At 41.1% G+C, this 17,403-nt stretch overlaps 1 protein-coding gene across 7 annotated transcripts in view; it reads left to right on the plus strand.

Moving 5' to 3' along the window:
- The window catches only part of PPFIA1 (PTPRF interacting protein alpha 1), a 71,092-nt gene extending 60,646 nt beyond the window's left edge, over positions 1-10,446 (plus strand). For 5 of the 7 annotated variants that reach the window (XM_044436043.1, XM_044436042.1, XM_044436044.1 and 2 more), the window contains 7 exons: positions 22-197; positions 282-379; positions 1,505-1,680; positions 2,247-2,315; positions 4,554-4,719; positions 6,879-6,949; positions 9,063-10,446. In XM_044436043.1, coding sequence (XP_044291978.1) covers positions 22-197; positions 282-379; positions 1,505-1,680; positions 2,247-2,315; positions 4,554-4,719; positions 6,879-6,937 — 744 coding nt within the window. In that variant the 3' untranslated portion in view covers positions 6,938-6,949; positions 9,063-10,446. Of the gene's footprint in view, positions 1-21; positions 198-281; positions 380-1,504; positions 1,681-2,246; positions 2,316-4,553; positions 4,720-6,878; positions 6,950-9,062 lie in introns of those variants that run through there. The other 2 variants (XM_044436045.1, XM_044436046.1) reach the window with 2 other exon arrangements.
- The last annotated feature ends 6,957 nt before the right edge of the window (positions 10,447-17,403 follow it).

Genomic DNA, 17,403 nt, shown 5'->3' on the forward strand with positions numbered 1-17,403 from the left:
GCATTCTTTTTCTCTATCTAGACTTTAGCCTATGGTGATATGAACCATGAGTGGATTGGCAATGAATGGCTTCCCAGTTTGGGGCTGCCTCAGTATCGCAGTTACTTTATGGAATGTCTTGTTGATGCTAGAATGCTGGACCACTTAACTAAAAAGGATCTTCGTGGTCAACTTAAAATGGTTGACAGCTTTCACAGGTAAATATATTTTATATGTTCATTAATAACAAACATTTCCATTGCCTTCCTAATGCCCTGCACTCTTGTTAAACTATTTTGCAGAAATAGCTTTCAGTGTGGGATTATGTGTCTGCGAAGATTAAATTATGACCGAAAAGAACTTGAAAGAAAAAGAGAAGAAAGTCTAAATGAGATTAAAGGTAGCTATTTGCTTTCCTAGGTTTGATTCTACACCCTAATAGTAGAATCTACATCCTAACATAATCCTCTACTAAGGTGGATAGCATAGTTGTATCTCAGCCCCAAATAATATCTCAACTGCAATCCAATGGACTGTGAACATTGTTATACGTGAGCACCAGGGATTTTCTTCTCCTTGGAACATCCCTACTTGCACCTAATGTTGAAGGGACTGTATGGAAAAATATTGAGTACAGTCAGGTGCTACAGCCAGAAAGGGAAATCAACCCACAAGGATGCTCTTTAGCTTCTGGCCTTGAGCTCTAAGTACTGTGTTCTCTATCATGCTTGTGTCTGTATGTTTAGTGCACTAACCCACAGGCCTTAAAAAGCTTACTCTGTGGAACACTTATAATAGTAATAGTATGGCTGATAAAATACTATAAGCATTTATCAATTATGAATGTTCTTGCCTTTTTACACAGTACTTAAACATACTAAGAATTGTTTTAGAAAGCTTTGTAGTACAAATAGATTTTTAAAATAGGCAATCTCTAAATGCTGGAATAGCATTTTCTAGTCACTGTTTTGTAGCCTCACTCGTTTAGTTGATTTAATCCCTGAGATTTTCCCAGTCCCAACTGTATTTGGTGCAATAAAACACAAACCATGGGCAATACTAAAATTAATAGAGAGAACCATGTATCAATACAGAGTCTTCATGCTTGTTATCATTATTTCTGAACAATAATAATTGTCCAGTACTTGGTATTGGAACTGCAACCCAAAGAAACGGTGGATTGGATCCAGACTCCCCAAGTGGATCATTGTAGGCATCTCCTACTAGGGGAAGAGGGGAGGTGATTTTCCCCTGATTCCTCATCATCTTGCAGTCTCTGTAAGAAAAGCTACTCTGGAGAGTCTGGAAATTGTCTGAAACCATGTGGCATTGCAAACTGCAACGAAAAGGGGAAATTGGTGAAAATTATCTTTTCCTAATGGTAGTCTCCATTGAATCTGTGTCCCTTCTGTGAATGGAATGGTAAATCTGGATTAAATCCCATGGTTTCTGCTATTATCTACTTCTATTCTGCTATTATTAATAAACTGTTTTGTGATTTAAACATTTACTTTCCAATTTATAGATGTCCTTGTCTGGAGCAATGACAGAATGATTCACTGGGTGGTGTCAATTGGTCTTAAAGAATATGCAAATAACCTCATAGAAACTGGAGTTCATGGCGCACTTGTGGCCTTAGATGAAACTTTTGATCACAATGCATTAGCGCTTTCCTTACAGATACCCACTCAAAATACACAGGTAATAATGATAAAAGCATTTGTGGAATACTCTAATATGCATATGTACTATAATGTTTAATATTGAGGCAGTGAATAGGCATTTATAGATTGGACCCATCTTAAAACTAAATATATTCATTTGGTTTCAAGTTGCTTAGATACATTAGCAAAATTTTCTCATTTACCAAGATACAGCATTTCTGGAATACCAATTAGGACTGATCCCTCCCTTATTTATTCATTAGATTTTTTGCCCACCCCATTAGCCATGAGCTCCTTAAAATTTATATTGAAAATGTATACATTTTGTCTGAGTATTATCCAAAGAAGATTCCTAAATGCTGTTTTTAGTTTGGCACAGTGAATACCATGCAAATTTACAAAAATGGCAGTATGCAATATTTAATAGGGGTTTGGGCATTCAGAAATTAAAGCAGTCCAGTGGTAATAATGCTGCATTGTTGCCACTTTGCCTGTACCTGTGTGACTATTCTTAAAATCATATTTTATAAATCTGCATTCTCAAAATGGATGACAAATACCAGCAATTTTTTGAATTGTGTTTATGATTCATTTTTAATTTAGGCTCGTGCTGTGTTGGAGAGGGAATTCAATAACCTTCTTGTGATGGGCACAGACAGGAGGTTTGATGAAGTGAGTTTCCCAGGATTTTGGTTTTACTGTCTTACCTAATGTTATGATTTGTATAGACACTACCATAAATTAATAGTATCCTGCAACAAAACTTGAGCTGTGGTTGCAGAAGATTTTTAACTGGGACTGATTTAGAAGACACTTTCTTACCCACTCACTGCTGAAAGATACAGTAATGGATTTCCCAGATAACTGAGTGGCTCACCTTTTTTCTCTGCTATCAGAGCATCTAGGATTAACAATTTCTTCCTTGGGCAGACATATCTGGCTCAATAAGATCAAAGATATTCCCACTGTTATCTATTTCTTTATCTGGAACTTTGGGAAAGGAATGTGGTTTAATAGTTTCTTCACTATTGTATGTACAGTATGTATATCTCACCAAGAATCATTTCATTTTTTCCTTTATGTGCATTGGGTATGATTCACGTTAACATAGGCATACCTATTTTTACTTGTTTATGACAAGTGCTTCTGAGGAGGACTCCTAGCAAACTTCAGCAAACTCTCTGCTCCATAGCTTCTACAAACTGTACTTGGATTTCATGGCTTTCTTAGGCTTATCTTAAATTCTATTGGGTACAAAACAAATAGCAGGAAATACTCTGGATTTGGATTTATGTAATGGACCAGTGGAAATAATCGAAGGGGATCCAGTGATAACTGCATTATCAAGTGCAGATCATAACCTGATCAAGTTTGATCTTCAGTCTACCTGAATGTTTTTCAACACTGAGGGACCAGTTTTGATGATCTACTCTTATAGCTTGATGAGTCTGTAAGGCTTTCTGATATCTCTGGATGGTGTAGTTGGCAATCTTGCTGAGGCCCCAGTCTCAACTTGAATTGTGGAAGTAACTCAGGCCATCAGTATGATCATTTCCAAATGTCTGTAATCAAATCATAGGACCATACTGCCTTTCTGGGATTCTGGAAAGTGATAAAACATCATGTGGACAACCTGAATTCTTTTAGTAAAAGCTCATAATGAATATGAACAAACAAGTAAATACCCATATTCAGGCTTATTCTGTAGTTCTGCTGGAAAGAAATTTTACTATCCAAATATTTTATTTTTTACATATTCCAAACTTTTACTATCCTCCACTATTTAAATAGCTTGGTTCAGCAGTACTATTTCACATGCTGAAGGGCATATTGAATCAAGGTAATCAAGTGGTAGAGCCTTTGAAGGCTACCAAGTTACATTTTATTTATGAAATTTCTCATATCCATACCTACTTGTATGTTATGATTTATGGAGTCAGATTCAACTAGGACATTGTGTGGTCCTGTTACAGATTTTTTCATTTTATCCAGATTGAGGATATGGATAAACTACTTGCCATATTCCCTGGACCCTTACTCATCCTGACTGCTGTTTCTCTGAGACAGAAGTAGTTACTTCCACTCTTAAGGGGAAAGCAGTAGAAGGAACCCTAAAACCCCTGATATTAGTATCAACAAAAAGTCTTGATTCTAACATCAGGCATAACTGTTGCCCAATGTCTTCCCTTTTGGATCAGTGTTAGAGCAGATGGTGGTCTTTCAAATCAAGGTAGATTTATGGGGAATAGATTATTTGGCTCCATTTTAATCCTGTTTCAGACCTGGTTTTGGGATGCAAATAACCTGCACTGGTGAAGGACATAGTCTGTGGAACATATGTGAGGAATGCAGGTCTATTAGTTCTCCCAGACTTTTCAGTGGTTGTTGATCCATTGCCTATCCTAGCCTTCTGGTGCAGTTGTCTTGGTATTGTTAGAAAGCATGGTATTAGGATGACACTAGTCACTGGGGGGTGTTCTCAGTGCAGTTTTCCTTCTAACAGATGCTTTCCATCTTTGGAACTAGGAGGAAGTATTCTTTCTCCCTGCTCCAGCCTTTTCAAAATCTGTTCTGCACGTTTGCAGGGCCCTCCTGAGTAGATTTTGAGAAGATGCCTTGAGCTGCAATAGGAATAGCCCCCTCCAGATTCCACAGGAGGAAGCAGTTCTGTCAGTGGAAAAACTTCAGGGATTTCACCCAGTGGCTTTGAAAATGAAGGGTTACTGCTTAGCAGGCTCCTCCTCAATCCATTGTCCAGCAGCATGCAAAATGCATGGTTCAGAAACACCTATGGTTAATTATGAGGTTCTGAGCTGCCTTGAATATTATGGTTGTGTTGTATAATGATAATATCCTAAAGGAGTATTACTTTTTTATCATGTTGAACTAATGTGATGCTTGCTTTTACAGGATGATGATAAAAGCTTTAGGAGAGCACCTTCATGGAGGAAGAAGTTTAGACCAAAGGACATAAGAGGTTTAGCTGCTGGATCAGCAGAGACGCTCCCTGCAAATTTCAGAGTTACCACCTCAATGTCTTCACCTTCTATGCAGCCAAAGAAGATGCAAATTGATGGTAAAATATTGTTTAATTATTTAAGCATGATTATTATGCCTGAAGTTGTAAGAGTAATAAATAGCTGAAGCATCTGCTCTCTTTGTGAACTGAAGAAAGAACTTAATTGGTGCATGACTTTTATTTCTGAGTAAATGATGGCATTACTTACATTTTCTGTTTCTGTGGTATTAACAACTGCCTTTCTGTCAGTTCTAATTAAAAAAAACATTCAGGTTGTCTTCGAATGACCATTCCAAAATCTTTTTAAATATTTGGAAATAGAACACATGAAACAACCTTCCATGCAATTCACAAATTGTTGCTGTATATATTCTAATTTCAACTGACCCCCTATGGGAAACTCCTCCACTTCAGAATTAATAGAGGCATCCAGGAACAGTAATTGGTAGATTTTGTCCATTGTCTTTGCTCTGTGAAGCTTTAATTACCTCATACAATAACCAGAATTATATATCACCTTCATGTCTTCCTTTCAGTTACTTTCCCCCTCTCAATCTTTGTGCTTGATTATTTGCCCTCAAGCACTCATTTATCTTACCCTTTCTTTAAAAGTTAATCTCCATTCTACCTCCCAGCTGTGATCATATCTTCCTCCTCCTTTCCTGAACTCACTGAATATTTGTTTTATACCTTTTGGTTTCACTGTGTGATCCCCTGTATTGTCTTGACGACTGCAATAATGCTTCATAAATTCCACTTCAATTCTTACCATAGTTAGCTGCAGTCTCCTAACCTAATGCAGAAGATTCTTCTCATTCCTTGTGACCAGTTGATATAATAGGCATATTCTACCCAATAGACTAACAGGTTCTTACATCAGTTCTTCTAAATATTAATCATTCTGTTCCCAGAGGGCAGCCTGAAGGTATTAAATGGTTTGATGGATAATCAGCCAGTCCAAACACCATGCAAAAGGATGCAGACAATATTTTCTTAAATGCCTGTCAGGTGCTATAGAACAGTGGGCAGGGTAAGGAACAGAGTTCAGTTTTACAGTGTGACTTGTGTTTGGAACTCTTCCTAGTAATAAGTCCCAGGATTCGCAGTCCCAGGATTCCCAGGTCCTGGCAAGCTCCTGTTCTGTAGCAGCACCAGCACTAATTTCAACTGACCCCCTATGGGAAACTCCTCCACTCCACTTCAGAATTAATAGAGGCATTCAGGAACAGTAATTGGTAGATTTTGTCCATTGTCATTGCTCTGTGAAACTTTAATTGCCTCATCCAGTAACCAGTGGTGACTGGTTTAGATTTGGACAGGCTGGATGGGGAGAAAATCTCAGTTTCAGATATGGTGAAAATTAAGTTTTGCAAGTAATTTGCAACTTACCCATAAACTAGGTGAATTGACAGGCATGAGGTTGTATCCAGTGGTCTATATCCACCAACAGTGGATATACTGCTTCACCCTTTTTAACCCTTCTTCAGCCTTCCCACGTGCCCCAAATCTCTACCAGCTGGATGTAGTCCTTGGCCTATAGGAGAAATGGATACACTATTGATGGATTTTATTCTATTTTTGAATTGCAACCTTTATTATAAATTTGTATCAGAAGTATAGTTGATAAAGATTTTTCTATATGTAAATTACATATTTTTAATTTCTTTATATATTTTATTATTTCATTATGTATTTTTATTTCATTATATACAGGGTGCCATCTCTAGTTCCTTAGAACACTGCAATGTCTATTAATCCTCCTTCACATCCCTGATTTTGCTTAGGTTTTGCTTCTTTGTCAGAAATATAAGAAGCAACTGGTTTAGTATGAGTCACACAGCACAGTGGTAGGAGGCACCTGTCCTCAAATACCACAGAGGGAGATGCTGCCATATGAATTGTGAGCTGGTTTGTGGACTATATCACTAGTAGGATGCAGGTGCATGGCCTCAGCTCTCCACTGAATGCCATTCTAGAGATGAAGCTGCTTCTTAACTCAAGAAACTGCCTTGTACCAAATCAGACTGTTGCTCAGTACTGTGTGCAGTGACTGACAGCAGCTTACATTGAAACTAGAAGAAGTGAATATGTATCAAGTTACTTTACATCTTGTGTAGCTAACCTTTTGTAACTTTTATGGTGTTACTGTGACTGCTTTGATATGATAAGGCTAACTGCATGCTGTATTCTGCATGTCTTCCTGATTGTTGAAATAGGCAATGTATCAGCAACACAAAGATTGGATTCTGCTACAGTAAGGACTTATTCATGTTAAAGCCTTTCATTGGTAAGTATGAGTGACTGATTCTTACAGTTACAACCTACAAAGATAGGAAAATATTCTTGATAGCCCAAAAGACCTCATAGTGGCTGCTGAAGACTGCAGCTGAGATTCAGATGATTCTCTCCAGAACCACAAACTGCTCTCCAGCCATGTGAATTTTGAAAGAGGTTTCGATATTATACAGAGTAGCTGCCAAGAAGAAATGGGTGAAAAGTATTTCATATGTACCCACAGTAATTCCCTTTCAAACAGTTCTCATGCCTAGTCTCCAAACTTCTTAACTCAGCAGTTCAAATATAAATTTGGGTTCTGTGGGCTACCTTCACAAAGACCCCTGTGGTAGGAATTCTCTCACCCCTTCTGGATTCTACCCAAAATAAGATGCCTCACCCCAAGAAAATGTAACAATTGGGAGTAGTGTAGAACAGTTGTTTTCAACTGCCAGTTCTGCTGGAAATTTCCTGGTGGTCCTTGGGGAGGCCTCATCCCACTCGCCACAGACTGGTGCAGGAGCTGGCTGTGCTCCTCCACCTCTTCCTCAGTTGGCACCGTGTTTGTGGGGGTGCACCAGTGCTCCCTGGGTTGCCAGGGAGGGGAGAGACTACTTTTTATTTCTGCCTCAGTGGTCCCCAAGGTGGTTTTCCTGTTTTTGCCAGTCCCCAGCTATGGAAAAGTTGAAAACCACTTGTGTGGAATGGGGAGCATGCTACTCATGGCTGCTGAAGTTATTCTAAAATTAAGACAAGTGTCCTATTTGGAAGAACAGATTAGTGAAGAAAGAGCAACCAATTGGATGATTTATTTGCTCTTCTTTAGTTAGCAGAATGAGATAGTAAATGAAATAATAAAATGTACCAAGTAGAAGTGTAGTCTATATGCTATGCATAATTTATTGGCTCTTGTCTGTAACAAATAAAACATCTTTCCAAATTACCTTGAGGTTGGGGCATAGATGAGCCTTCATGCTTTAATCAGGAAAAACATTAAAATGCACAAATTCCAAGTGTATTTACTTTATTAATTATAACATATTTGTCTCTTTGGTAGTGGAGAACCATTCTACATTGCATAATATATAACTTATGCATCCAGGCACACTCAACAAAGCTTAAAGGGTGCCATGGAAGCAACCCGTGGTGGTTTTTACCATTCCTCCTCATCCCCTTCAGCCCTCAGAACAGTGTGGGGGGCAGTGCTGAGAGCTACAGGGGGAAGGGAGAGACCACTGTCTGACCCCCTTTCTCCAGTGGGAAGCCTCCACCGACTCTCAGTTTCCTCTAAAAACTGAAGGACCCTCTGTTCTCAGAAAGACGAGTCTGGATCAAACGTGTGTGTACCTAAAATGCAACGAACACATATTTTTATTCTGCCTAATTTATTTGGCTGTTGCTATTTGAGTTAATGAACAAAAAGCTGTTTTGGCTAGTGTTCATAAGCCTTAAGGATTGGAATCTTGCTTTGAGGAAAAGAAAGACCATTTTAGGCAGTTCAACCTCTATAAGTAGCATGTTTTCATAAATATGTCCCTATATTATTTGTATATTTGAGAGGATATATATACCACTTTATTTATAGGGCACATAGGACATTCTTGATTTACAGTGTATGTTTTAACATAAAGACTGGTTCATATTCATACCCAGTGCTATATGTAGCTGGTAAGTGCTGTCAGATTTCCCCAAAGCATATCCCAATTGTCACAATATATATATTGTATTCAAGATAACATTTAATCTTCTAGTGTATTAAATTTGCTGTTCCTTCAAAAGACATCTATATGGAGGGACTCCAGAAAGAACTGTGCATTTGAAACAGTTGCATGGGCGGGTGCAGGGGGACAAGAGGGCCTGTCAGTGCTTTGAGGCCTCTGAATTAAATCTTGCATAGTACCGATAAACTATTGTAAATCTGGCTGTTCCCTCCCATTCATTTGCATAATATCCATTTGACATTATGAGAAACTTTTACTGCCTGCCTTCATTCCTACTGTACGAATGAGTACAGCAGTATGCAGTTGCCTGTTTGCTGCATTTGCGGTTCACTGGATTACCAAACTGTGTATAAGGCTTCCTAGATTATTCTTCTGAAAACTAATAGAATTTTATTTTATTTTCAGTTTATCCCCACTATTTCTACAGATGATCTGAAACATTTTGAATTCAAAGACCATATTTTGGAAACAACAGAAATCTTTAATCTGTTAATACTTGTTAAATCAACACTTTGAAATATTTTATTACAGAGTTTTTAATTAGCAGATGAATTTGTGAGTACTATAGAGAAAGTATTTTAGAATTAAATGTTCTTATATTTATGTAAGTGTATGTGGGTCCTCATTACTTAACTTTCTGTAAGCATTCTCTGAATCAAATTCTTGCTGATTTGTTAATTTTAGTTTTTCATCTGAATGTACTGTAATACTTGTATGTTTCCATCCCTATAAGCAATATAGGGTTTTTGTAAATTATGCAGTTATTGTAATTATCAGTAATGGTTTTTAATAAAGTGAAGGTGAAAAGGATTTTGCTATCTTTGTAAAGGTATCATGACACCAAGCAGTATATATATATTGCCATTTGGAAAATGCTAGCTCTAAAATTTAAATAAATCCCATTGTTTCAGTGAAGCATATGTTTATTAATAAAGCAGGCATGGTACCTGATTCTATTTCCGTTCATATCTGTACCTTTTCCACATAGCATATGATTTTAGTGTGGATTTATTTATGTCTTTTGTTCAATATAACTTGTGTTACATTCTAAAATGTGGGAATTATTAAGACACTATGAAATATGTGGGCCTGGTGAGGTCATTTATAACTATTTTTTTGTGGCTGTATTTGTACAGTCTGTGTTCATTGACTGAGAATAAGCCATAAGTGGAAATATTTTTTGTTAACCAGGAATAGCTCCTAATACTACTCAGCAGGCAACAAAGAGTGTTCTTCTTCTGTATTTTGATGTGAAACTGTTTGCAAAGAGATACTGATGCAATTCCTTTAAGTGGACCAATCAAGATGCACTGCACTCTCATGGCATAGATGCTGATGGCACAATAAGCTGAAGCATGTAGTAGTGCAACTATTAAAAAGGCCTTACTTTTCTTATTCATCTTTTGCATATATTTATAAACATATTTTAAATCCTGGGCAAACTGTTTTAGCCATTTCAAACAATATAAGTACAAAATGCATCATTCATTTGTTAAAAGCATAATAAGAAGCCAGCAAAGAAAACATTCAGATTGTGGTGCATTATTTATTATGCAATAATATGTAGAGCATGTCTTTTTCTGTTTTTAGTTTTGGTTCTTTTTAATTGTACAACTGAAATTCATTCTGTTTTTTCTATTAACCTTGTATGTATACTTCTGATTACGTAACAAATTATGTACAGTCTAAGTACTTTGAACTATTTTTATCACAGTATTATTTATTGCTTTCTTTCAATAAAGTACTGAAGCATTTTTTCCACTGCCAATAAAATTCTATTATCTTGTGATGGGTTTTGAAGTGTTTTTAAGGTGAGATTTCAGCCATCAATGCAAATGAGATTTCTTGTGAAGTGTCCTTTCATGCTCTCCTTTGTCTGATCCAGAAATAGGCAACTTTTTTTGCCCACAAGGACTGCTTGCAGCAATGAGCTCAAGGATCATATGTTAGTATCGTGAAGGTGTCAGTGGGCATGGTTGGCACCCTTTTGCCCATGCTTTCTTACACATATGTGTAACATACACACACTTCCTCCTCCCAAACCAGAGTACCAGTAAAAACATTTTTCTCAATATTCTTTCTTTGTTCAGCCTCCTTTCCTTACCTGAGAACTTATATGTCATCAAGTTGTCTCCAACTTAGAGATCCTGTGAAATAATGCTCTCCAAATTATCCTGTCCTTGAATGCTTGGCTCAGCTCTTGCAAACTAAGGACTTTGGCAATTAACCCTCACTGCCCCAAGACCCTCACTGCCCCAAGAGAGGTCCACCTGGCGCTGTCGTTATTTGTTTTTCGGCGCCAGGCGAAGACCTTTTTATTCAAGCGGCATTTTAACTGTTAACATTATTGGTTTTATCTGGCCAGGGCGGCTTATTTTATACTGTACTGCTGCATTTTAATTTTATATTTATATTTTAATTTATATTATAATTATTTTAATTTACTGATGTGAGCCGCCCCGAGGCTTCGGCGAATGGGGCGGCATAAAAAAGTTTTAATAAATAAATAAATAAAAATAAAGACATTCTGCTGTGAGGCAGAGCAGCAATTGGCACCTCCCACTCCCCAGTCAAAGTGTACAGCAGGGGCCTCAAACTCGCGGCCCGCGGGCCAATTGCCGGGACGGGCGGGACACGGGAGAGGGCCCTGTGGCCTTCAAAGCGCCGGCGGCACCCGGGCCGGCCATGGGATGAGCGGCCCACCACCACCGCGGTGGTGGAATACTTGATGCAGCCCAGCCTCACCCAGACTCTACTTCCAGCGGCCCCCAGGTAAGTTGAGTTTGAGACCCCTGGTGTACAGTAATACTCAAAACCAGTCATGTTGCTTTGGTCCCTAAGGTCCAAATATCCTCAGGCTTCTATCCCCCTCCCTGGCAGTAAAAATACAATAAAATAAACCAACAATTTGCTGCCTTTTCAAGAAGTCCCACATCAGGTGCCTCAAATTCTAAATTCTCTGGGGCTGTTCACACATAATGTGAATGGTTCCTATGCTATTACCTTTCTTACCTTGTGTCCTTTATTCACATGTTTGAGAGGTAACTAGTTTCCACATGCTTTTATCTTCCCTTCAAATGGCAGCACACATTGCATCCCCCTCCTGCAAATAGAAACCAGTCCAAGTATGCATTGCTTCTGCCTACATCACCATCCTCTCTCCCATTGGCACACACACCTGGGCATATTCTCAGCTGGCCAATGCTTCATCTCCCTCTACCTCCACAGATACCCCCGTTAAGGTCGAATGCTTTCACACACCATATGAACTGTAAGCACCCAATGCACCTGCTTTTCTCTTGTCCAGGACTTGCTGCCTGCAGTGGCCCAGGGCACAACAGCAACTGCCCAGTAGCAATGCCAGGCAAATCTCTGCAGAGGCAACCACATTCCAAGAAAACCAGGTGGCAGCTTTGGGCATTGGACTGAATGGAATTAATGAGCAGAGAAAGGGGGCAGTTTTCCTTTCAGGTTAAATGGCTGTTGTTTTCATGCAACACACCCTATTAGTCTGCTAAGGGTGTGAATCCTGAGGTCTCCTACTAACTTGAAGCCTAGCAACTTCAAGTTCAGAGGTAAGAAGCTGGTTATATTTAGATAATGGCAGCTGGGGCAACTTTTAAGATCCAGGGCACTGCTCAGATCCAAGGGCCCAGAGCTCTGAACTTGTCAATCACACCAACAACCCACCTTCACTGAGTTCACATGCAAAAAGAAGCCATAGCAGCAAAGGCTTGGATTGTCAACCTGGCACCCATCCACCCACCTAATAAGCTATGGTGGACTGCAATGCTCACACAAATCAGGTCTTGGTCCATATCACAATTTCAAATGTGTTCCATGATTGAAAAAAGATTTGGATCCTATAATATAATTTTCCCTGGCCTCTCTCACCTATATGGGCCCATTATCCTCTGGAGGAGAATGGCTGCTGTCATTCTAGATCTCATCCAAGGTTAAAGCCCAGCTTGGTGGTTAATATATCAACAAATTCCCTAAACTATGTTTCTGACTCCACCTAAATCAAGTGACTGAGTGGACCGGTGTCCTGATGAGGTTTAAGGATTCCATATAAATAAAATCTGATGTTCTTTGTGGTACATGAAAATGGAAAGGCCTAATGTTTCTAGTAACTATAGAAACTGTAGGTTAGATGTACTTTTCTTATGTTGATTATTAATAGGAATCAACCTAGGTGTGCATCCAGTTTCACAGCAGTACAGGTATAAATATAGGACTGAATCCAACAGTGTCCTTCCACTAGTGCAGGGGTCGGCAACCTGTGGCTCCAGAGCCGCACGTGGCTCTTGAACCCCTCTGCTGCGGCTCCGTCGCTCAAAACACTCCACTCAGGAACGCTGCACTGCGCTAGCTAGTTAAATCAGCTAGTTAAGTAAATCACTACATTCTTCTGCTAAACAAGCTTCCTGCAGGTTGTCATGTTACACGAACCCACTGCTGAAAGGATTCTCTTTGTCCCAATGTAATCTCCTTCATCTGAATGTTAAAAGCTGTGCTTGGGACCTGTCACAATTCACAGCCCCCACCCCACCCCCCGGGTAGGCCAACCATGGATAAATTGAAGAAAAGTTTCTGAAGAAAACCAAACATTTAATGGTACATGGGTAGATTCATTTGCTTTTACTGCTGACGAACTTATGGGGTTTGCTGTTTAATACATGCAGCCCTTTAGCACTGACTTTGACTCTTCAGGAAGCTGTTCTCCTATTCAAAATATATGAAAGGAGTCCTACTAGTTTATAATGTAAGATTAAAATAACAGTTTTTAATGACTGAACAAGAGCTGCAGCTAAATCATAATGAAGACAGACATAGCATTAAGGTAAAAAACAATATATGCAGTGTTATCTTCATTTTAGATGTCAAAAGGGGTTTGCGGCTCCCAGTGTTTTGTGTGGGAAACGGGTCCAAATGGCTCTTTGAGTGTTAAAGGTTGCTGACCCCTGCACTAGTGAAACAGATGCCACTGGTGTATTGTATTTCATGCATCATGCTTTTAACCTCCCCCTGCCCCGCATTACCTCCAAATTTGTGTGACAGACTAGGAAAGTTGAGAAAACAAGTAAATGGCAAACAGAAAGCTTTTGTTGCTTCAAATATTCTGAACAATTTATTCAGACAGCGCTACCTGATATTGCAGGATACTTGGCCAGTTTCTTCTCCACCTTGAATATTAAACATGGTCCCAGGAGAGAACCTGAATGGAAGACGATAACTTCAAAAAGTTAGTCCTTGGCTAAGAGACAGGTGGCCAAGGAATCTTGCAGGCTTGAGCCAGAAAAGAAGTATAATTATTTGAGCAGAAATAGTTTGTCACAAAGAGGAAGCATAGACTTGCTGAAGACATGTCTCCTCTGAGACTGTTTGGTCTCACAAGCTGTAGAAAAACTGCCCCAGTCCTTCAGTGTCTTACATATTGGAACAGGGGAATCCCAAAACTAATGTGAGAGGCACATGGGGAAATGTGTACCATGCAGGAATTTTTGTGGCTACAACTTTCCACACTTCTGGTTTCATTATAAGACTAGGAACCAAGTCTTATAATGACAAATGGGAAAGTACAGCAGTAAAAAGGGGGAAGTTAGGGAAATAGGAAGTTAGGGAGGCTAGTTAGTTCTGCTGTAGGGGTGGTGAGTGGGAAAGACCCAACAGGGTTTAGTAGGTCACAAGCCAAAGTGATATGCGTACAGAGGAAAAGTCCTGCTTAGAAGCTGTACAGTTAATGGGAAGCTGTACACAAAATGCATAGTGGCATTAAAGTCACTTCAGCTGGTCCTAAACCTGTGTTGAGAAATAGGGACTATGAGTGTTCCTAGAAATATGGCTTCTAGTGCTTGCAATCAAAAGACACTGGGGCTTTTCCATCTTTGCCTTACGGGTACAATCATATGCAAGTTGGGATAGAAAAATGCCCGGACTGGGTAAACATTGTAGGACTTTTCTTCTGTCTAGACCTGTATAGAAGGATTTTTAATGGAAAGATAAAATATGGAAGAAACAAGTGGAGTTATATATGGAAGGTGACATTTGGGTTCTTCGTCGTGGCCTCTGTGCATCACACATATGGGTTCTGCGCCTGCGCAGTGCCTTTGGCTGGAAGATTAACAGCTAACAGTTTTTGGCGGGAACTCTGCTCCCTCTCCCCCCTAGCATTATATAAGGAGCGGAGTGTCCGCCATTTTCCAGTCTTTGCGACCGCCGTTCGTTGTGCCTCGTGCCGCTTCGCTCTCACTAAGATTATTACTTACCTTCTTGCTCGTTTGAAAATCTCTCCTTTTCCCTACCAAGTTTGTATCCCTTGTTCTTGTTGTTAGTAATTCACTTATATTTCTTCTTAACTTTGCACCATTTTTTCCTCTTCATCGTTCCTATTAAAAAAAAAAAAACCAAAAATATTACTTTCCCGCTTTACTATCTCCTTTTTTCTTCTTTCTACGATGGCGCAATGGGCGGCGTTCCGCAAGTGTGGAAAATGCGGCTCCAAAATGCCCACTGCGGACCCGCATGATCTGTGCCTCCTTTGTTTGGGGGAAGGGCACAGAACCGATAAGTGCGGCCATTGTTTGGCCTTCTCTAAACAGGCGAGGAAGAACAGGGAGAACCGCCTCCGCAAACTCTTATGGGACCAGGCTCTCCTCCAATCGGACCGGCTGGTGGCTAAGCCATCCACTGTTGTGGCCCCACCCAAAGGCCGTCCAACTTCGGCTGACCTGCCGCAATGCCCAGCCTCTTCCTCCATTGCTCCGCCCTCACGCCCTTCTGAAGAAGGCGCTCATACCATGGCCGACCAGTCTGTTTCCCTGCCGAGGAAACAAAAGGAAAAAAGAAAGCACAGTGACTCAGATAAATATCCTGTGCATAAGAAGGCCAAGAAAGATAAGATGGGCAAGCCAGTTAAGAAGCCGAAGAACCCTGAGCAGGCAAAACACCGCTACTCGGGCTCGGCCTCTTCCTCGATTCTGATCCCTGCTTTGGAACCGACCCCCTCGGTCCTGACCATCCAGGCGGCTATGAGGGTTACCCCACCGGACTCACCACGCCAACCGACAGCCAAACCCATTCTGGATTCAAGGTGTGGTTCCATCTCTGATGGGGAAATACGAGACTCTCCACCTAGAGCTCGATCACCAACCCCGATGCCTCCAATCCCGATGGATACTGAGATCGCCATCTCCCCTCCGAGAAGCCGTAGGAGCCGTTCCTCGGATGCGAGGTCTGATGATTGGTACCACTCCAGGTACTCCTCCGCTCTGAGACGGGAAGAGTACCACTCCATAGCCTATTATCCGACCTCCAGGGGACAATCTTCACCACCAGCACCTTGGGAACATTTCCATTCAATGCCCAGAGACGCCCCGAGGGCCCCATCTAAAGAAAGTGGCAGATCAGAGTCACCAGGAGATTCTTCCTCCAGTGTACCACCCCCTACTGGATGGAATCCGACGAGTCTGAGGCTGACTCGACCTCGCCGGATGCAGCGGTTGCTTCTCAGGGCCCGGGGTCGCCCGAGGAACCTTACATATCGTTTAATGATCTGATGGCCAGACTAGTGAGATTGCTCGATATAGAAGCCCACCAACAGCCGGGACCGAGCACCGATCATTTTTATGATGTGGTCAGGGGCGAACGATCCACATCTATTGCCTTGCCGTTTATTACGACCTTACGGCAGGCAATAACGCAGCCATGGGACCTCCCAGCTCACCCACACCACTTCTCGTAAATACAAGTCCATGTATCGGGTGCGGGAAGAGGACATCCCGTTTCTTCTCCATCACCCCAAGCTGAATTCGGTTGTTGTAGAATCCTCGCAGGGTTGGGAAGCCTGTGGACACACCTCGCCTCATGACAAAGAAAGCAGAAAGGTTGATTCCCTTGCCCGCCGGGTATACGCAGCTTCGGGCCTCGGTTTACAAATTTCTAATTATAAGGCAACCCTGGCGCGTTACCAATATTTCCTTATGCAACGCCTGGACGCCATCATCGATACCCTCCCAGGAAACCAGGGCGAACTTGCTAAGACTTTTGTTAAGGAAGCTATGCAAGTGGCGGTGCAACAGCTTTCCACCACGAGGCACCACGTGGACTCTCATTCGAGGTCACTGGTCGGTGCCATTTCCCTCCACAGACACGCTTGGTTGCGTAATCGCAATTTTCTGGACGAGATGAAGCGGAGAATTGAGGAGATGCCATTCAACGGTTCCGGTCTCTTCCATGCAAGGATGGATAGCAAATTGAAGAAAATCCATGAATCAAGGATGATGGCCCATCGTATGGAATTGCAATCTCTACCCCAACGTAAGTGGTCATGGTCACGTCCACAGTACCGTCAACAATTTCCGCCTCGGCAACAGCAACCGCATCAACGTCAGCAGTGTCGCAGGCAACAACCACCCCAGCGCTTCCAACAGGGCCACTGCCGCTTTGATACAGACAGGCGACAGCGCTGATACGACGAGCGAACCTCTCCTCTCATTCCAACTCTACCCTCCCTGCTCTCATTTGGGGATCGACTGAAGAGTCGGCTCTCCATTTGGGAGTCCATCACATCTGATGGGTGGGTGTTATCTATCATTCAGCACGGATATGGAATCGAATTCGACGTTGTGCCATCACCAAATCCTATCCGCTATACTCCGACTTCCTTGGTTCCTTGGTACTGTTAGACGAGATTCACCAACTCCTTTAGCAAGGAGTTGGTGAATCTCGTCTAACAGTACCAAGG

This window comes from Varanus komodoensis, unplaced genomic scaffold (assembly GCF_004798865.1).
Source record: "Varanus komodoensis strain SLA01 unplaced genomic scaffold, ASM479886v1 scaffold3, whole genome shotgun sequence".
Taxonomy (NCBI): Eukaryota; Metazoa; Chordata; class Lepidosauria; order Squamata; family Varanidae; genus Varanus; species Varanus komodoensis.